Here is a 20,697-nt window from a genome sequence, read left to right on the forward strand (position 1 = left end):
GTAGACACATAGGAAACATGCATTTCTTTGTTCACCACGCTTCATAATAAGCCAAACACAAAGAGGATCTGGCACATATTTATTTAGGTTGGCTCTAAAACAAAACAAAGCCATCACTTTTAAAGAGTGCCAGACAGAATAATCATGAAATACAGCATATAGGGGAAGAGACTTTGGACTAGAACGCTCATTTTAAAAAGCCCTTCTATGCATTCTAGAGGTTTCTGTGTTTACAGCATATAACGTACTGTTGATTACAGTTTGTCAGACAGGCCAATGGAGGGCCCATGTGGGGTAGGGACGCTAAATTAAAACTGCATCGACTCAGAGAACAATTCCCTCTGTCCTGCCATGGAAGCTGTCTGTTGAGTATTTAGGGAACTTGAGCAAGAGCTCAGGCCCCAGGAACAGATGTGTACAACATATACTTACAATTCCAAACATGCGTTGACATGGATACCATAATGACACAGCGATTGCATTCCTGCAGTTGTGGCAAACTGCCCTGTCGAAATTTTTTGTTTCTCGCCGTCTGTCATACTTGACCTCAGTTCGTTTTTATTGCTGATAAATCATACACAGAAAGTAAATTGAAATGATAAAAAAAAACGGGAAATCGTTTTTTCTTACTGCATGTTTGGTCCCAATTGGCTCCAATAACCCTACTTAAAGTTTCTTAGGAGTTTATGGTCAATAATTTATTTGAAATAAATGAATGTTTTGGCAAAAACAGCTAGTGTAGGACAAAGTTGAATTAACAACGACCTATAAAGAAAATGAAGAATATAGTAAAAAAATGTAATGGCTCTCTATAGACCATTGTCTGGAATATATTCATCTTTTGTCATACAACTGTATATTTTAATGCGTAATGAGAAAAAAAAGCATAATGCAGACTGTTCTACAAGATAATTATAAGGGGGCGTCAATGGCCACAAACAAGTACGAGGGTTCTACAGAGAGCTAGGGAGAGGTCAATACAAACATCTGAACCCTTTTCATGGAGATGGATGGCGAGTTGTGTTTAACATGCCCTGAGAACAATAGTTTTAGACAGCCTTAGCGGGAACTTGAGCATTTGTTTATAAACAGTGCCACCTTGTGGTTTAGAAGGAAACTGCTAACGCGGATTAATAAGATCACCGCTAAATAATTGTAACCTAGAAGGATAAGGGGTGAGACATCTGTCAAAATGGGCAATACATTGTAGATAAATTGTAGACTAAATTTATCTTCATGCTGAAAAAACGTGTTGCTTGGTCCGTTTAGTAAATAAACACATTAATGATTCATGGCTTAATGTCTTTTAATCAAAGTGGTTTGCATTGCTTCACATTTGTGGCAGGATTACACTGCATGATGGCGAACAAGATCATCAGCCATATATTCAGTAACCTCAGCACTGTGTTCGAATTTCACAGAAATGGAAAGGAAATGTGCACTGAAGGAGTAGAACTCAAACAATGGTCAGATTTGAACAACACCAGTTTTCAAATTCAAAGCACATTCGGGTCAGGTTTTAAGTAAAAAGATATTTACCTCAGATCCCCACAGTAAAACCATGGGCAACGAAAAATCTAAATAAAAACTCAAATATAAAACAAAAAGGTATTTACCAAAAAACAAGATATGAAATGGCATACACAATTCCAGGCCTGTAGAAAAGACAAACTTAACAAACAAAATAATATATATTGTGTAACAGCAACGGTAAGACAATGTTTTGGGCTTATCACAGTTTTGTCTTTGGATAAAAAAAAGATCCAGTCCCATTAGATACTAGTACAAACCATCCTGTTCCCTCACCTTATTCCACTAGATCCATTACCCCCCCACCACCTTTACTAAATATTAACCCCATAAAGCTTTCTGAATTTAAATATCATAAATGTAGCCTAATAAGAAAATAGATTAAAAAAGAAAATGTAAACACTTAAATAAGTAAACGTTAAAAGAAAAAGGCATAGCCTATCTCAACATAAATGTTCTCGTTAAGGCTTGGGTTTTCAGTCTATCGGCAGAATGAAAAAATCGGTAATCTGTTTAACGGCCTGTGTAGATAACACCAAATACTCACAACAGCCAGGCCTAAAATATTAAATAATATGAACTTATTCTGCATCTTTCATTGCACCTGAAGAATATATATTTTTTACACTTTTATAACTGAACTTTAAAGAACAAGACAAAAACTTTAAAAGTCTAAAAGCCTCTGGGAGTGTCCCTTCAGCCGCTGAGAGGCAGCAGGAGGGCTCCGGGAACAGGCCGACGGCTGACGCAGACTAGCTTCATTAACTCTGCATGAAAACACAGAGGAAAGACACACCACGCACCAACACACACACACAGGCCACTGCCGCACACACACACAGGCCACTGCCGCACACACACACACACACACACAGGCCACTGCCGCACACACACACAGGCCACTGCCGCACACACACACAGGCCACTGCCGCACACACACACACACACACACAGGCCACTGTCGCACACACACACAGGCCACTGCCGCACACACACACAGGCCACTGCCGCACACACACACAGGCCACTGCCGCACACACACAGGCCACTGCTGCACACACACACAGGCCACTGCCGCACACACACACAGGCCACTGCCGCACACACACAGGCCACTGCTGCACACACACACAGGCCCACTGTCGCACACACACACAGGCCCACTGTCGCACACACACACAGGCCACTGTCGCACACACACACACACAGGCCCACTGTCGCACACACACAGGCCCACTGTCACACACACACACAGGCCACTGTCGCACACACACACAGGCCACTGTCGCACACACACACACACAGGCCCACTGTCGCACACACACACAGGCCACTGTCGCACACACACACAGGCCACTGTCGCACACACACACACACACACTCACACCGAGGTCTCCTTCGCTGGCACCACGCAGGTCTTCTGAAGAGAGGGAGAGACACACATTAACGTCGGCAATCTGGTGCGGAGGTCATCTTCTGACGGAGGAAACACAGCACTGAGCTCCACCCAGGGGAGTGGGGGGGATATCTGTCATGGCCGAAGTAACTGCTGAAGTGGGCAAAGGAATCATGACCGCCTCAGGATCCTATAGACGGAACGCATGTCACCATCAGCTAACCACTGAGCTACCCTACAGACCCATTACATTCATAAAGAATAAGAACTTTCAAAGGTACAGATATATCTTGGTGGGAGCTGCTGAATCCATTAAGTCAGAAACACTGTTTCTGTTCCCAAGTGAATCTGGTGGGGAGGGTTAATGCAGCACAATGAAGGGAAGCTTGGACCGTCTACTCTGGCTGCCTGGCCTGGCCTAGGACAAGATGGGACTTACTTACAAAAACACTCGATACCCATCGACCACATGGGGGGCAAGATAGGGGTAGAGGCTTGGGGCTTCGTTGAAAGGTACTGGGTTCAATCCCCAACGTCTGCATCCCATAGTGAGATTCCTAACCTCCCACCTGCCCCTTATTGACTGGTATCTAGGATTCCCTGAGAGTAAGCCTAAGTGGCTTCGGATACAAGCATCGGCTGTTCCTGAAGTGGTGAGGGTAGTCAACAGTAACACTCACTCCTGTAGCGATGGCGTTCTCCTTCCCATGGCTGTCTGCAGGCGACCCCGGCCGTCCGTTTGTCTTGTCGGCTGACGCCTGGTTACCCAACACCCTCCTCTGTGTGTTCAATAACCACAAACATGGGGACGACACCGTTTGAACATCTGGGCTGGTGTAATGCAGCTGTGGGGTCATTTGACTCCAATAGACAATTGATGGTGCCAAGAATGAAGGCAAATAGGGCCTCACCTGAATCCCAGTGTTCAATATACAGAATATATTAAGACATTTGGAAGGAGAAGCTTATCCGGAAAGTTACCTATTTATTTAGTTACCGAAAAAGTATTGATACTGTAGCGGCACCTTCTCCTAGGGCTGGGAAATTTGGCCAAAGAAATGACGTTTGATTTTTCGTTTGGAGAAAAAAACAACACAAAACAATCCCTCTCCCTCTCTCTGAGAACGCGCGGTCCCGTGCAGCATGGACGGATAAAGGATTTCTTAACGGGGTCGAGGAAGACACCTCACCCTTACCGCTCACGACGAGCTGGCTATTGCTTTGCATGGTGGACTGAGCCTTCGGTGTGTGAACGTGTGTATAAATGGTTGTAAGTTGCTTTGGATAAAAGCGTCTGCTACATGCCCTCAATGTAATTTATGTTATTCTAACACAGGTTTTATTTTTTTTCAGATTCCATTATATAATCTCATTTTGAATATCCGTTGGCAGCCCTAACACAGGCTAACCCCCGATAAGCGTGACTATGTGTGAGTAATTGAGTGAAATAATTAATGACCACAAAGCTAGACATTCTCCATCAACATAATTCAACCCAGGAATGCATGCCTTCCTTATCCTCTCCTGCGTCGCGCTGTTTCCACCCCTCCTGTTAGAGGGAAGTACAAACCCACGGTGCTGCAGTTATATACCTTTGTTATCGGACTTCCACTCAAGTGTTCCATTTCCTCCGCTTCGACCGAATAACCCATCATTCCTTCAACCCCTCTGGGGGGGGCTCCTTATGGGCTCATAATGGAGGAGGCGTGGCCTATCATCACACCGTGGCCTATCATCACACCCACATATCATTGGGAATGGGAAGCGTGCTGGTTTCCGTGGGTCGTCCGATTAGTAATGACCAATCGCGTTTGAGTGGTCTACGGGTGACTCCGGGTTAATGGCCGCCCGGAGAAAAAGAGCGGGAACGCATCGGCTGGAATGCATCTCGGAACTCCGGCTACCGTCTGAGGGCGACTGAGCTGGGCTTCATTCAAGTGGATCTGCGCTCCAACAACGCCCCGCGCACCGAACAGGTTGGGATCTCCCGGGTATCTGCTGGCTACACCAGGGGCCCCGTCGCACCGGCCCCCAGGGGCACGTCGCACCGGCCCCCAGGGGCACGTCGCACCGGCCCCCAGGGGCCCGCCACACCGGCCCCAGGGGCCCCGCCAAACCGGCCCCCAGGGGCCCCGCCACACCGGCCCCCAGCCGCACCGGCCCCCAGAGGCCCGTCGCACCGGCCCCCAGGGGCCCGCCACAGCGGCCCCAGGGGCCTCCACCGTGGGCAGGCGCTGGTCCACGGGTTAGTGACGGCCGAAGGGTTCAGAGACTGTGGTCCAGACCCTGGTGTGGAACGGGCTGAGGCCGCGCGTGGTGCGTGGTGTGTGGTGTGTGCGTGCGTGCGTGGTGCGTGCGTGTGTGTGGTGTGTGCGTGCGTGGTGTGTGCGTGCGTGGTGTGTGCGTGCGTGGTGTGTGCGTGCGTGGTGTGTGCGTGCGTGGTGTGTGCGTGCGTGCGTGCGTGCGTGGTGTGTGCGTGCGTGCGTGGTGTGTGTGTGCGTGCGTGCGTGGTGTGTGCGTGCGTGATGTGTGCGTGCGTGGTGTGTGCGTGCGTGGTGTGTGCGTGCGTGTGCGTGGTGTGTGCGTGCGTGGTGCGTGCGTGCGTGGTGCGTGCGTGGTGTGTGTGTGCGTGGTGTGTGTGTGTGTGCGTGCGTGGTGTGTGCGCTGTGTGTGCGTGCGTGGTGCGTCCCTGTACCTTGATGATGCCTCCGAAGGAGCGTGAGCGGCGGTGCTTCCTGCTGAACGGACTCTGGGGGTCCGGCCCGGGGGTCCCCGGCTTCTGCTTCTCCAGCTGGAGGGAAGACAAGCGAAGCATTACACTCCCAGACCCGGGCTGAGAGGCTCCGGGGGCTCCGGTGGACTGCCCACCCTGACGGGCTGATCCATTAAGGAGAAAGAGTCACCAATATTTTGGTCAATATTGAAATCACGATTATTCAAACGATTATTTTTGAGTTTGAAAACATGATTTATTTAGTCAGCATGTCTCTCCCAAAACATTCGCCTTAAAAAAATACACAAAATGGTCAAAACGAAAATGTTACTTTCTATAAAACATTTAATTAAAATAAAAAATAACAAAAGCAAAAAAACGAAAATTCGAGTTTTGTGATCGTTTGACGCTAAAATCGAAATCGCGATTAAAATTGGATTAATGGCCCAGCCCTCACCCTTCCTCACGGCGCCTTCCCCCCACTTCAGGGGGGGGGGGGGGGTTCTCCTTGTGCTGGGAAATTAATGTGGGCCTGTGAGCCCCTGGAGATGGAACTGGGAATAACCACTGGTGGACAAATACGCACTGGGAGCTGAAGGTGGTGGTGACACACACACACACACACACACACACACACACACACACACACACACACACACACACACACACACACACACACACACACACACACACACACACACACACACACACACACACACACACACACACACACACACACACACACACCTGTCTGAGGAGCTTCTTCTTCTTGGCGGAGGGCGGCAGGCTGCTGATCTGCTGGTGCAGCTCCCTGAGGGCGTGCTCCGTGGGCGCCCCGAGGCCCCCAGGGGCCCCCCCCGGGGTCCCCCCCGGGGGAGAGCTGACCCCCGGCCCCCCACCCCGGGCTGACAGGAGGGCCGGGGGAGGAGGAGGAGGAGGCGTGGTGAAGCAGACCTCCTCCCCCGAGCTGCCCGCTGGACCGCTGCAGAGAGACAGGTCGTCCTGCCGCCACGACACCGGGCGTGGGAAAGAGGAAGGGAGGGTGAGACAGTGAGGCCTTGGAGGGTGAGACACTGGGGGAGGCGTTGGGGGTGAGACAGCGAGAGAGGCGTTGGGGCTGAGACACTGGGGGGGGTTGGAGGGTGAGACACTGGGGGAGGCCTTTGGGGGTGAGACACCAGTGATGCATTGGAGGGTGAGACACCAGTGATGCATTGGAGGGTGACAGGGGGAGACACTGGGGGAGGCCTTGGAGGGTGAGACACTGGAGGGGGTTGGAGGGTGAGACACTGGGGGGGGGTTGGAGGGTGAGACACTGGGGGGTTGGAGGGTGAGACACAGTGAGAGAGGCGTTGGGGGTGAGACAGTGAGAGAGGGGTTGGGGGTGAGACACTGGGAGGCGTTGGGGGTGATACAGTGAGAGAGGCGTTGGGGGTGAGACAGTGAGAGAGGCGTTGGGGGTGAGACAGTGAGAGAGGCGTTGGGGGTGAGACAGTGAGAGAGGCGTTGGGGGTGAGACAGTTAGCCAGTGAGGCGTTGGGGGTGAGACACTGAGCCAGTGAGGCGTTGGGGGTGAGACACTGAGCCAGTGAGGCGTTGGGGGTGAGACACTGAGCCAGTGAGGCGTTGGGGGTGAGACAGTGAGAGAGGCGTTGGGGGTAAGACACTGGGAGGCGTTGGGGGTGAGACACTGGGGGGGGTTGGAGGGTGAGACACTGGGGGGGGTTGGAGGGTGAGACACTGGGGGGGGGTTGGAGGGTGAGACACTAGGGGGGTTGGAGGGTGAGACAGTGAGGGAGGCGTTGGGGGTGAGACAGTGAGCCAGTGAGGCGTTGGGGGTGAGAAACTGGGAGGCGTTGGGGGTGAGACAGTGAGAGAGGCGTTGGGGGTGAGACACTGGGAGGCGTTGGGGGTGAGACAGTAAGAGAGGCGTTGGGGGTGAGACAGTGAGAGAGGCGTTGGGGGTGAGACAGTGAGAGAGGCGTTGGGGGTGAGACAGTGAGAGAGGCGTTGGGGGTGAGACAGTGAGAGAGGCGTTGGGGGTAAGACACTGGGAGGCGTTGGGGGTGAGACAGTGAGAGGCGTTGGGGGTGAGACAGTGAGCCAGCGATGCCACAGCCCCGTGAGAACGTCCCGCTCTAAGAGGGCCCGCGCTGAGGCTCTCTGCAGATCAGCCTGGCCCCCAGCGCAGTGAGTCTCTCCAAGAATTTAAAAAAGGAGAGGTCCCACCAGAGCTCAGGGGGGGAGGTTTAATTAAAAATGTAAATAAGACACTGGGAGCGCCTAAGGTAAGTAGAAATCTACGGAGCAATCAAAAGCGGTTTAATCCGCAATAGACAGAAGTATTAAAAGAAGACGGCATTGTCCTCTTTTCTCAGAGGACAATGTGTTTTTGCTTTACTTCCAACCAGAAGTGCCAAGAGCGAGAAGAAAGCCAGAGTGTCATTTATACTATTATCATTATATTTAATTTGATGGGCAGCCATATTTGGAACTCAATTAGGCCAGACTGGTCTTCATTGTGAAACAGTATAAGGACTGAGCAAGCTAATGGTGCCACTACGTCTCTAACATTGTAGTGGTAGTAGTGCAGTCGTAACATAGATGTATACAAATAATGAGTGGGACCTGGAGAAATGAAGGAATGAATGAAGGATGTTGAATTGACTTCAAATGGAGGATGGCTGCCGAGTGGAAAGGAAAATAGGCTTCACGTTGCAGGCTCACTGACCTTTGACTGAAGGGTGTTCGAGCCGGTGAAATATGCTCGGGCATATTCCTTCACATAAGCAGGGGCCTGTAATTTACACAAGAACAACAAAAATCACACTTAAGGCATGAGAGTGAATTGGTGTCAAATCAGTTCTGCTTCAGGAGAGCGCTGCACTCTGGCTTTTGAATGCTCCAATCTGATGGCCTTTTGTATTGAACCACTCCTGTGAATGGGGTCAACACTGACTCTTATTTAGCTGTGTTGTGAATATTCTCCATGTTGGGGTCGTTTGATGGTAGTTTGACAATCAATCAAATAGCCACTTTTTTAAAGTTGGGCCAACTGGGAACGTTTAAAATGTAAATTATACCCCATCCACATGTAACCATGGAAACAAGACCACTTGGCATTCAGCTCTTTTAGTCAGGGGGCTTGGGAACATAATGAGAATATTTAAACCCAACGCAGGTAATATAAATCTGTTTGTTCAAAAGACCTCCCTTCCCTGTACGTGCACCAACAGGGTTGATTTTAGCTAATGATTGAAAGGCATAAGTCGTGCCATTAAATTATTATTGTCAACATGACATGGTAAGAAAACAAATGAAGGAAAGATTCTGAGATGACTCACCCTGAACAGTTTCTGGGAGTGTTTGATAAGAAAAGCTATGCCATTATTGAGATTCTTGATGTTACTCTGGAGATCGTTGGCCGTTACCTGTAACAAATGAGAAGAAAAGTACAATAATAATAATAAGCACAATTCATTTCTGGAAAATTATTGCATATTTATAGGTGGAAATAACACTGAAAAGTGTTTCAAAAAGGGGGAGCGACATGTAAATAAATAAAGAAATAATGGAAGAGTGATGCTTTGTGTTTTTTTAAACAAGTTTTCCTTAACATGGTCCGATAAGTTGTTTCAAAAAGGCCCGCCCTGTATCTACAGTATCTGATACTTTTCAATAATCCATCCCCAACATAATAAACAGCACCACCTTTCAGACGTTAGCCATATCTTTAGACTACAGCAATATCAAGACCAAAGAACCCTGCAGGCTCCCTACATTCTTGGGCCAGATGATGTGCGGGGCGAACATGGTGGCCAGGTTGATGGCGGACATCTTGTTGGTGTGTTGGTTGCGTGCGGTGTGGTACAGCAGGTCCAGCAGCAGCTTCAGCAGGCTGCGGTTGGCCGGCGGCAGCAGCATGAAGAGCAGCTGGAAGGCCTCGATCTGACGCTCCTTGTCGGGAACGTCCGTCTTGTTCCCTTGCTCGTCAAACAGAGTGCGTTCTGGGAAAAGAGACCCACAAAAACAAGGAGTTAAATCCGGGGTTGCCACTCTTTGGTAATGATACGTTTCAAGCACTTTTCAAGGACCAGTTCAGGTTTTTCCAGGCCCAAAATAAGGCTTAGGCGGTAGGAGTGGAGAAGCGCGTGCGCGGAGGGACTTAGTCTCCGCTCCCAGAAACTGTGAGGGAACTAAATTAATGGCCTTATTATATACATGTATACATGTATACACCCAGGAAATAATAACTATTTATTATTGTAAACTCCGATCTGCTCTGGCTTGGTGGTCGGAAGATGCCGTGGCAACCCACTACTTTCCTCTTTTCAATGCATTCCTATGCATTGAAAATGTACCGAATCCTCCAAACCCGCATGTTGTTAATAACTCAAAAAACGATAGGTTGATCGGAGAAGAATATTGAACTTTGACATGATACCTGCTGACCATAGTGTGAGTTCAAAGTGTGCTTTTCAATCCTAATCCCCTGAGGGTCTGTGTGAGCATACCAGCGATCTTCAGGTGGGCGTGGTAGTGGCGATGCGTCAGAAGGGTCTCCGGCAGCTCTCCCAGGAAGGTTTTGAGCAGGGTGGCCGCGTCGTTGGGGTGGAAGTCCCCGGTCTCCAGGTCTATTTCTGCTCCAGAGTTCAACATCTCCCTGAGTGCCGCCTGTCTCAGGCTGTGGCCCGGGACCCGGAACAACCCCTCCACGTGGAGGTCTAGAGGGAGGGGGCCCGACAGAGGGGTTAGAGAACCGTGGAGAACCGTGACGGCAATACACACACACACACACACACACACACACACACACAGTGAATGAAAGAGGCCCAGCAGAAGTGCTTTCTCATAAATATTTAACTGTAAGGATGTGCTCAGCTTCTATTTTCGGCAGAGTACGTCAGCGGCTTCTGAAAAGAAGCTGTGTGCTCAAACTTTGACTCAGCATTACAAGTTACTACAGAGAGGAAGACGTCATTCTTTGACTTTGTAGTACAAACTCCAACAGCATAATATAGTCCGAATTTGACATTTAAAAAAAAATACAGAATAGATGACTGATCGGCCTTTCAGTATCGCACAAATGTTTTAAAACCCTATTATCAGTACTTACTTTTGCTCAGATACTCAATGAGCTGATATATCTGAGATATCCCCTCTTCAGTCAGAGGAGCACCAAAAACCAGTCCTTTATCTGAAAGACATCACAATCCGAATAACTGCATTGGAATTGCTTTCGCCTTCTTTCACCCTTTAGCTGGAATTTGACATTATTAGAGCAGGCTCTGAAGTAGGAACTGTTTGAATAGCTTGACATCAGGGAGGTGGATTCAGTAATGATAGGCCTATGTCAAAGACTCGTTAGGCTCCTAATACATTCTTCAATACTTCTTTCCAAAATTGTTTGACCTGTGTCATTAAACATGTCGATGACAAACAATAACCATTTAGTGTAGCCCAAATATGCTGTTTGGTAATACGTATCAGGCAGAGGTTATTAATTCAAGGTTTCCACCTTTTCGCTTGAGGAAATTGAAGGAGCGTAGGAACCCGTTGTGGGAGGGCAGCCTCGGCTCAGTGTCTCCTGTGAGCTGGGCGAACTCATCGCCGGGCAGGTCGATGAGACGAGTGATATTACTGAGAACTATGTCCGCAAAGGCCTGCGGTCTGTCGTGTCTCAACCTCTCCACGAAGAAGTCCGGGTTGAAGATGACGGGCTTGCCGGAGCACGTCGCCTCCTGACTGATCACAACACTGCACACCGTACCCCTGTTGGTTTTAAAAAGAGTAAGATCGGGAGAGTTTAACGGGGAACGGAAGCAGACCGGACTGTAGAAACTAGCCCTGCAGCCAAGCCTAAACTGTGGCCGGATCGACTATGTAATCCATTACCAACAAGCTATTTGAGTTAGCCAAGTTAGCGTACCCGTCAAAGTGTCCGCAGCTCAAATTGAGCTAGGTTAATCCTTTATCTAATCATGCTGGGCGAAATAACCAAATATATAGTTCAAGTGGTGCATTTGACTTTGAAACGCGTATGATCGACATAATCGGGGCACAATCTCTTACCTTCTGTCGTGTTTGCTATTGTTTATGTTGTGAGTACAGTTTTTGGCTGCCATCTTCGATTCGAATCTTCCGCTGTTTTGCGCTGGCCACGCCCCTACTTTACTATTGGCTAAAGCGTTCATGTAAAACACGGAGCGGAGCCGTTAAATCCATGTGGCTCTAAAACTAACAGACTGCTAGGCTGCTTGGTTTGGAGGTGACCTAACTGGGGCGTCCATCTTCTGCTGAAATTGTTTACCAGACAATAGGGACACAATTTCAATTTATTTGCCCAATTTAGGGCCACACATTTATTAACACAAAAATGTACTCAACATTAAATGTTAGTTAGGTGGGTTAAGTTAGGCAAAACATAATGACACAGTAATCTTGGTGGCATTGAAATAGTTGGTGTCATTATCTGTAGTTCCATTCCATTTGTCCTGTTTGTGACTGGTTTGAGGTGTTGTTTGTTCTTAAACAAATCTGACAACAATTTCAAATCCGTGAAAATAAATTTCTTTATTCAATACCTTTTTCTTTTACAATTAAATGGAAAACAACTAAATGTGAAAATACAGAGAAAACTGTCAAGCCTTAAATATGTTTTGTTTATAAAAGGTTGACTTTGGATGACTGGTTGAGATACAAAATAGCTTTTTACCACTTGAATGCTCATATCCCAAAAATACATAAAACATTATTATTTATTTAATAAATACAATTAATCAATGTTCTACCTTTACATCGAAAAAAATTGCCAACTTACGACTTAAATGGTAAATTATGAACTTAAAGGCAACATTATCTCAATACCTGTAAAACGATGCTAATACACCACCGCTACACACGCAGAGCGTCCACGGAGAGAGGAGACACCAGCAACAAAGTACAACACCAACGGGGGGGGCATCTCCTCACAGCATCACCCCCTCAGCTGGGGGGACCCCACCTCCTCACAGCATCACCCCCTCAGCTGGGGGGGGGGCATCTCCTCACAGCATCACCCCCTCAGCTGGGGGGGGGGACCCCACCTCCTCACAGCATCACCCCCTCAGCTGGGGGGTGGGCATCTCCTCACAGCATCACCCCCTCAGCTGGGGGGGGGGGGGGGCATCTCCTCACAGCATCACCCCCTCAGCTGGGGGGACCCCACCTCCTCACAGCATCACCCCCTCAGCTGGGGGGGGGCATCTCCTCACAGCATCACCCCCTCAGCTGGGGGGGGGGACCCCACCTCCTCACAGCATCACCCCCTCAGCTGGGGGGTGGGCATCTCCTCACAGCATCACCCCCTCAGCTGGGGGGGGGGGGGGCATCTCCTCACAGCATCACCCCCTCAGCTGGGGGGACCCCACCTCCTCACAGCATCACCCCCTCAGCTGGGGGGGGGCATCTCCTCACAGCATCACCCCCTCAGCTGGGGGGGGGGGGGGGGGGGGACCCCACCTCCTCACAGCATCACCCCCTCAGCTGGGGGGACCCCACCTCCTCACAGCATCACCCCCTCAGCTGGGGGGGGGCACCTCCTCACAGCATCACCCCCTCAGCTGGGGGGGGGGCATCTCCTCACAGCATCACCCCCTCAGCTGGGGGGGGGCACCTCCTCACAGCATCACCCCCTCAGCTGGGGGGGGGGCATCTCCTCACAGCATCACCCCCTCAGCTGGGGGGGGGGGACCCCACCTCCTCACAGCATCACCCCCTCAGCTGGGGGGGGGGGCATCTCCTCACAGCATCACCCCCTCAGCTGGGGGGGGGGGACCCCACCTCCTCACAGCATCACCCCCTCAGCTGGGGGGGGGGGCATCTCCTCACAGCATCACCCCCTCAGCTGGGGGGGGGGGGGGGGACCCCACCTCCTCACAGCATCACCCCCTCAGCTGGGGGGGGGGGGGGGGGACCCCACCTCCTCACAGCATCACCTCCTCCGCCCCTCGATGCGCGTGAGCCCCGTAGCCCGCGCTGAGCTCCCTCTCTCGGCCCGTGGCGCTGCCAGCCCCCCCGCTGGAGCTCCTCTGCCCCGGGCCGGCCCCGCTGCCCCCGCCCCCCCTGCCCTGGGCGGGGCGGGGGCGGCGCAGCGTCCTCAGGCAGGCCCGGCGGAAGGTGCAGGAGGAGATGCAGAACAGCAGCGGGTCCAGGGCGCTGTTGATGTACCACAGGGGCAGCGCCAGGTACGACTTGAGCACCGTGTAGACGGAGAGGACCCGGTCCGACCACACCTCCACGTACACCTGCATGAGCGACGAGGCGATGTCCGGGAAGTTACAGACGAAGAACGCCACCAACACAGCACCTGGACGTCCCATAATAAACACAAAGACCTTAATGAATTACACATGACAATTTGTATCAGTCCAGCTCCAGTGATGGGCTTCACAAGTGAATTATTAGGTATTTAAGGTATTTATTTGATGAATGATTGTGTGCAATTTTTTTTAAATTGGTTCAGTTTTTTTTGTTGGCACACCATCGCTGCACATACACGGTGATCCTCCTCCTCCTCCTTACCCATGAGTCTTAGAGCCCTCTTCTCATTGGAGAGTAACTTCCCGTTCTTATGACACTGCACGCCTCTGGTGGCGTCCCGGTCGGTCTGGGTGAGGCCCAGGCTCTTCCTCTGATGGCTGTTCCTCCTCAGGTGAAGCAGGATCAGCAGGTACAGGGTGGAGATCACCACCAGCGGAACCTGAAGGGGCCCCAGATAATCTATCAAGCACTCGCCCAGGCTCCATTCTCAAGAAATATTGAGAATCGGTCCACATGTTGGACATTAAAAATGTGTTAAATAAGAAAACGACGTAGCATTGTATTACATTGCAAATGTTTCCTCTTTGATGCAGGTCTCAATTGGGGGGGGGAGGGGGTGCAAGCTTTGGACATCTAATAGCTAGACAACTGCACTCATGAAAGGTGTCTGGCACTGTGTGAAACTAATTCCAAGTCCAGGGTCTCATCGTGATCGTCCGACCTTGATGGTGGAACAAGCAGCCTTTTACACATTCAACAGGCAGAGTCCCTCCATTTCTCCAGCAATGACTCGTGCCCTTCTAGGGGCTGAATCAGTCTGGTCTCACCAGGAAGAAGAGGCTTGGATAAGGGGCTGAATCAGTCTGGTCTCAGTAGGAAGAAGAGGCTTGGATAAGGGGCTGAATCAGTCTGGTCTCACCAGGAAGAAGAGGCTTGGATAAGGGGCTGAATCAGTCTGGTCTCACCAGGAAGAAGAGGCTTGGATAAGGGGCTGAATCAGTCTGGTCTCACCAGGAAGAAGAGGCTTGGATAAGGGGCTGAATCAGTCTGGTCTCACCAGGAAGAAGAGTCTTGGATAAGGGGCTGAATCTGTCTGGTCTCACCAGGAAGAAGAGGCTTGGCTAAGGGGCTGAACCAGTCTGGTCTCACCAGGAAGAAGAGGCTTGGATAAGGGGCTGAATCAGTCTGGTCTCACCAGGAAGAAGAGGCTTGGATAAGGGGCTGAATCAGTCTGGTCTCACCAGGAAGAAGAGGCTTGGATAAGGGGCTGAACCAGTCTGGTCTCACCAGGAAGAAGAGGCTTGGATAAGGGGCTGAACCAGTCTGGTCTCACCAGGAAGAAGAGGCTTGGATAAGGGGCTGAATCTGTCTGGTCTCACCAGGAAGAAGAGGCTTGGATAAGGGGCTGAATCAGTCTGGTCTCACCAGGAAGAAGAGGCTTGGATAAGGGGCTGAATCAGTCTGGTCTCACCAGGAAGAAGAGGCTTGGATAAGGGGCTGAATCAGTCTGGTCTCACCAGGAAGAAGAGGCTTGGATAAGGGGCTGAATCTGTCTGGTCTCACCAGGAAGAAGAGGCTTGGATAAGGGGCTGAATCAGTCTGGTCTCACCAGGAAGAAGAGGCTTGGATAAGGGGCTGAATCTGTCTAGTCTCACCAGGAAGAAGAGGCCGGCTCTGAGCAGCAGGGCTCCCTTGTAGATGTGGGCGGGGTCGGGCTCCCTCATCTCACACATGGTGGAGACGTGGAGGGCGTCCTCGGGCGTGGCTGCCGTGTAGTTGAGGATGCAGACGCGAGCCTGGCCGTACACCAGGGCGAAGGGCACGGCGGACAGCAGGGAGAGGATCCACACCCACAGCACACACGGCCGGCGGGACTGCTGGGGGAGATCTGACTTACTACAGAGGAGGACTTCAGCGAGCCAGGCGGACATCACGGATATTCAGTCCTGATTATACATAATTTACAACCTTAATGCAGTCCTAATTCTTGTGGCTGAAGCAGTTCCAAAATGATTTATTTATTTTGTTGATACAAAAAGTACAAAGTAACCGAAAAAATACCTTTATGGGAAAAAATCAAAAGCTCCTTTTTCTTAAATGTAATTTCCCCCCGGCCAACTTCAAAGTCAAATAAAGCCAGAGGTCATTGCGTAAAAAATATAATATAACACATATAGCAAGCCACATAGCATAATTGCCTGAGTCATATTTTAAGGCTCATCTTGTATTTAGTGTCAAAAATGTCAAAGTCAAATAGATGACTTAGGCAGATAGTGATTATGTCGAATTAAAAAGCACTCTGATTGGCTTAGGATTCAGCCAATGAGGCACAGTGAATCAGTGAGAGTAGAGTTAGGTTAGATATCACAATTTGGCCAAAATATGACTTAGGCAACCAAGCTATGATGCTAACGATATTGAAAAGAGGCAACAGCAGACAGCGACACACCAGTCAGTTCAACGCCCGTCCACTCGCCGGGGCGCGGTGTACGGTACTGATACCTTGAGGCTTGACACGGACCACATCGTATGGCAGATAGCGGCGTAGCGCTCCGCGGTGAAGGCCATGATGACCCAGCTGGTGCTGGCGCAGTACATCTGCCGCATCATGAAGTAGGCCTTGCACAGGATGTGGCCCAGCCTCCATGGGTAGTTCTCCCAGTAGTAGCGGTACACCGTCACCGGCACCGTCAGCAGCTGGAGGATGTCTGAAGCGGCCGAGGGAGGGGTAGGCGTGAGACGGACGGACAGGTGGACGGATGGATGTAGAGAAAGACGAATGGGCGGAATGATTAGACGGACTGACAAGGAATGGATTCATATGCGTGTCACTGGGCATACGAATGAGTGTGGTGTATTTGACATACAGGGAGTAATTGGATAAACGACCTGTGATGTCCAACAGACTGAGAAACACTGTTCCCAGCTTGTCATCACTGCAGTGTGGCTTATTTAGGATGCTAAGCATCACATATACGCAGAAAAACAGTCCGTACCAGACACGACCAGGCTGATGAGATAGAGACGGATAGCACTGGTCCTCATATGAGCATCCACAACCAGAGTCAGTAGGCTCACACCGTTGAAGAACACCTGGAGTGAAAAACAGTATCCCCTTCATAACAATTCATAACAACATGGCTTTAATGTTACTTCTTAAAAAAACGTTGTTGCTTTCTCACTCCGAGCAAGAAGATGGTACTGTAGAATATCGTCATGGGAACAGCAACGGCCAATGGCTCACTCTGGGTGACCCCGATGTCGAGTTCGGTACTTGGGCTGACGTTGCAGGAAAACACAAAGCTGAATTCTCTGGACTGGTTCATGCCTGCTGCTTCTGCCCTCGAGGAGAGACAGGGAGTGAAAGCAATTAAAGATGTTGAATGTCACTGAGTTGACCAATTTCCTGAATCCCCCGTTGAGTGAGCTGTCATTCCTAAGAGTCCATCCCAGGTGTCCAATTAGTTCATAACACCTCACTCCAAACATTACCATAACACAGCGCGTATCAATAAGCATGAAAGTCTACACTTCTAGTCACACGCATATTACTCCTTCGCCAGGTCAGTCTTCATACCACAATACAAACCACAACATGCAATTAAATTAGGACTCATTTTGGCATTTGAAGGGATTTCATGAAAGGTCTTGTGTCTGTCCACACTGGCTCCTAGCCAGGTGCTCATCTGTTGGGCTTCCCTCATAATGTTGTTCCATGCAACATACACACAATTCAGCCCCACATTTGCTTCTATATGTGTGAGGTGGTATATGAAGATTGGTAGATATAGAGATTTAGACATTCCAGGGTCATTTATAGTTTCCTTACAATGTTGTGTTATGGTGCAATGGACGCTTAAATGGATCTTATTTATGTGTAAGTTTATAGGACTTAGAACATAGAACTCACTTTAGATTTGTAGGGCTTTCCAACGAAGGCCACTTTTTCTCTATTTCTATGGCAAGGGATGGAAGTTGAAGCACACTACAGAAATCCAGCTTTTGAATTCAGGCAAATGAAGATCCCATTGTAATGAGCCTACAGCTTCCCTACGTTGGAAGCTGTTCTTCTTTAAGAGGCTCAGGTCCCAATATGCAAATGGCTGCTGCAGATGTTTTACCTCCGTCTCGGCATGTTGGCCCCATACGGGAACTTTAAGACCTGTATGTCTGTTACATAATTTTTACCCTAAACTAATGAATCCTGTATGGACTCATACATTAATTAATATTCAGAAATGTATATTAATATCTAGGTGATTTAAAACTAAAGCTATTTATCGGTAGACGGTATACATATTTATATTTATTGACAGAAATCATAAATATAGTACAGGTATTTTACTTATTATATTCTTATTAATATTTATTTGGTTCTGTACTTCCTTAGCCTGTACCTCTCCAGTGCTTCATTCTCATTTATGTTGCTGCTTTGACTCCTGAATTATTATTTTTTTCCTCTAGGGATAAATAAAGCTAATCAGATAATCTTATAATCTTCTAGATAGGGAAATACTAATGGATCTGATAGACCTAGCATCATTTTCAGAAAATAACCCATTTCCTATTTAATGCATGGCCTCTATTGTCACAATACACAGTGTTTACTTTGAAGAAAGAGTACGGTTCTCTGCATTGGACATTGTGTTGTGAAGGGGTTTGTGTACGGGGTAATCCCCGTACATTTAAACCAGATTGTAACTTTGCTGTTACCGTTTTATTGAATACACCTAGCGGTGCTGCAGCCTCTTTACCTTTTAATATACAGTATCTAAAGGAGCATTGAACAGCGGTATGCGTACATTTAGTAGAAGTCGGAACAGAGAGCATTCCTTCAGTGTTAAAGGCAAAGCCTACTCAGCATGCCTCAAAAGAGAAAGGGTTTTACCGACAATTAAAGAAAAGTATTTTTTCCCAAAAAAGTAATACAGTTTGAGGGTTTTTCAAACACATTGTTTAGGATTCAAGGTAAATAGCAATTTACAATTTAGAAAGATACAGGAGGGGTTCAGGCATTTTAAAAAAACAACGGATTAATCTAAAGCGAATTGCAAAATGCATGAAAAAAAACCTTGAAAACTGAGAAAACGAATGAAGGTATGCAACCTGATAAATGTTTTCAGCGGACATGCATTAGATAATAATTCAATGAATACAACCACAGAATCCCCCAGATAAAAAAAACCCCGCTTTGAATTACTTACCACCTTTCAGCGAGAGCAAAGAGTTATCAGCAGTCGTGCACCAAGTAGTCCTCGTCTCATGGTCAGCTTTTGCTTTCCCTCTTCCTTCCTCCCACCCGCTCTCTGCCACCTCCACCTCTCTCCTCTTCGAGTGGTAAAATCCCCATGTTCCCTCAAGTAAGAACATATATGATGTCTCATAGCTTGAGTCGTACTGAGCAACAAAAATTATTGGACATCTCCAACCCCTCATGCTGTTTGTTTATAAAAAAGGTTATATACAAATGCACATTTATTGCACAAAATGTGTTTCTGAATCTCTATTATTTATTTATGTTTATATATTGTGTATGTATTTACCCTTTTTTTGGTTGGATAAGGATTAGTTTTGCTTTTGTATCAAAAAAGTATGTTATTTCAATGTCTTCATACAGTAGTTTTTGCAGAAATATTGGTTTCATATTATCGACTTCAAGCAATTTGAAAGAAAATTACCTTTCAAGTTCCTTTTACGTTCATGATTGAACAGGAAATTAGAATTGCACCAGTGAGTATTGTGTATCATATAAAATCATCTTTCCGGCAATGAGTAAAAGTCATATGGGCGGGTTGTAACTTTGCTGTTACCGTTTAATTTAATGCACATAGTGGTGCTGGAGCCTGTTTACCTTTTTATCTAAAGGAGCACTGAACAGCAGCATGCACACATTTAGTAATCGTGTGAACGCAGGGCGGACCTTCCTTCAGTGATAAAGGCATAACATACTCAATACTCAGCATGCCTCAAAAGTAAGAGAGTAAAAGTCATACAAGACTGGCAAATGTCTGGGACATTTCGGTGTCTAATCTCAGATATGGTTTTGGTTATTCTACATTTCATCCATGGTCATATGTAACATGTTCTTGAATAGGTTTTTATCATTAACTGTAACCCATAACCCACCTGAACACAATTCAAAGAGAGAAAAAAGCACCGCAAGCGTTTTCTTCTTTAGGAATAGGCAGTTTTATCAGACCTGTGTTGACTCCAATAAACACAAAAAACTCAAACATTCATGAACAGTACAGTGAGTGAAAAACCAGGCAGTCTTTGCAATATCACAAATTAGAAAATAATTCTTATGCAATCACCCACAGTGGCACTATAAACATCGTTGTATGAACAGGTTGGGCGTTATAACCCATTTCATGTAGTCTTATACAGTCCGATAACAGACGCAAAGATGTCGAAACGCTCAACATCTGCATCAAATATTGTTGTGGTAATTATAAATTATTTGTGAATGTGTTGCAATTGGCCACAACACACACACACACACACACACACACACACACACACGATCATAGAGCTGTGGCTTCTCCTGTGGTTATCCCGGCGTCCTTGGTCATGGCGTAGAAGTGCCCCTGTTTCTGCAGCAGGTTGTCAGGAGTATCAAACTCCACTATCCTCCCTGCATCCAGCACCATCACCCTGTGGGGGGGCAGAGAGAGATGGTGTCACAGAGTCATCGACCAATAGCAAATCACACATGACACGTTCTTTACAATTTTAATTTGTGAAAGTTTCATGTACT

General features: G+C 48.3%; 3 protein-coding genes across 4 annotated transcripts in view; all 3 read right to left on the bottom strand.

The window, feature by feature from the left end:
- Nucleotides 1-1,778: 1,778 nt before the first annotated feature.
- Nucleotides 1,779-11,770, bottom strand: LOC307092005 (rho GTPase-activating protein 19-like). 2 transcript variants are annotated; one of them, XM_079758863.1, is made up of 11 exons: nt 11,712-11,770; nt 11,158-11,411; nt 10,756-10,836; nt 10,154-10,363; nt 9,420-9,646; nt 8,984-9,070; nt 8,371-8,436; nt 6,387-6,641; nt 5,622-5,717; nt 3,607-3,705; nt 1,779-2,947 (listed from the first exon to the last, which is right to left on the bottom strand). In XM_079758863.1, exons 1-11 carry the CDS (start codon nt 11,762-11,764, stop codon nt 2,912-2,914), a joined length of 1,464 nt encoding a protein of 487 aa, XP_079614989.1. In that variant the 5' UTR covers nt 11,765-11,770; the 3' UTR covers nt 1,779-2,911. The 2 variants fall into 2 exon arrangements, with proteins under 2 accessions (XP_079614989.1, XP_079614988.1); XM_079758862.1 differs by having other exon boundaries at nt 1,779-2,950.
- A 1,833-nt stretch (nt 11,771-13,603) lies between these two features.
- Nucleotides 13,604-17,277, bottom strand: LOC307091805 (pyrokinin-1 receptor-like; the record flags this gene model as incomplete). Its single annotated transcript, XM_079758621.1, has 6 exons — nt 17,123-17,277; nt 16,937-17,033; nt 16,443-16,648; nt 15,596-15,817; nt 14,202-14,379; nt 13,604-13,986 (listed from the first exon to the last, which is right to left on the bottom strand). Exons 1-6 carry the CDS (start codon nt 17,264-17,266, stop codon nt 13,604-13,606), a joined length of 1,230 nt encoding a protein of 409 aa, XP_079614747.1. The 5' UTR covers nt 17,267-17,277.
- A 2,931-nt stretch (nt 17,278-20,208) lies between these two features.
- The window catches only part of abcc2 (ATP binding cassette subfamily C member 2), a 33,332-nt gene continuing 32,843 nt past the window's right edge, over nt 20,209-20,697 (bottom strand). Inside the window, exon 32 of the mRNA XM_079730250.1 lies at nt 20,209-20,594. Within this exon, the coding sequence (XP_079586376.1) occupies nt 20,465-20,594 (130 nt within the window). The 3' untranslated portion in view covers nt 20,209-20,464. The remainder of the gene's footprint in view (nt 20,595-20,697) is intronic.

The sequence above is a fragment of the Pollachius pollachius genome, assembly GCF_949987615.1.
Source record: "Pollachius pollachius genome assembly, chromosome: 2".
Classification (NCBI taxonomy): Eukaryota; Metazoa; Chordata; class Actinopteri; order Gadiformes; family Gadidae; genus Pollachius; species Pollachius pollachius.

What these genes read in the sequence shown, in the direction of transcription:
- LOC307092005 (XM_079758862.1), bottom strand. Translation starts at nt 11,764, where the DNA reads ATGGCAGCCAAAAACTGTACTCACAACATAAACAATAGCAAACACGAC. An exon ending in CAATTTCCTCAAGCGAAAAG is followed by an intron (nt 10,837 to 11,157) that starts GTGGAAACCTTG and finishes GATGTCTTTCAG; the next exon opens with ATAAAGGACTGGTTTTTGGT. An exon ending in CGAACACCCTTCAGTCAAAG is followed by an intron (nt 6,642 to 8,370) that starts GTCAGTGAGCCT and finishes TCGTGGCGGCAG; the next exon opens with GACGACCTGTCTCTCTGCAG.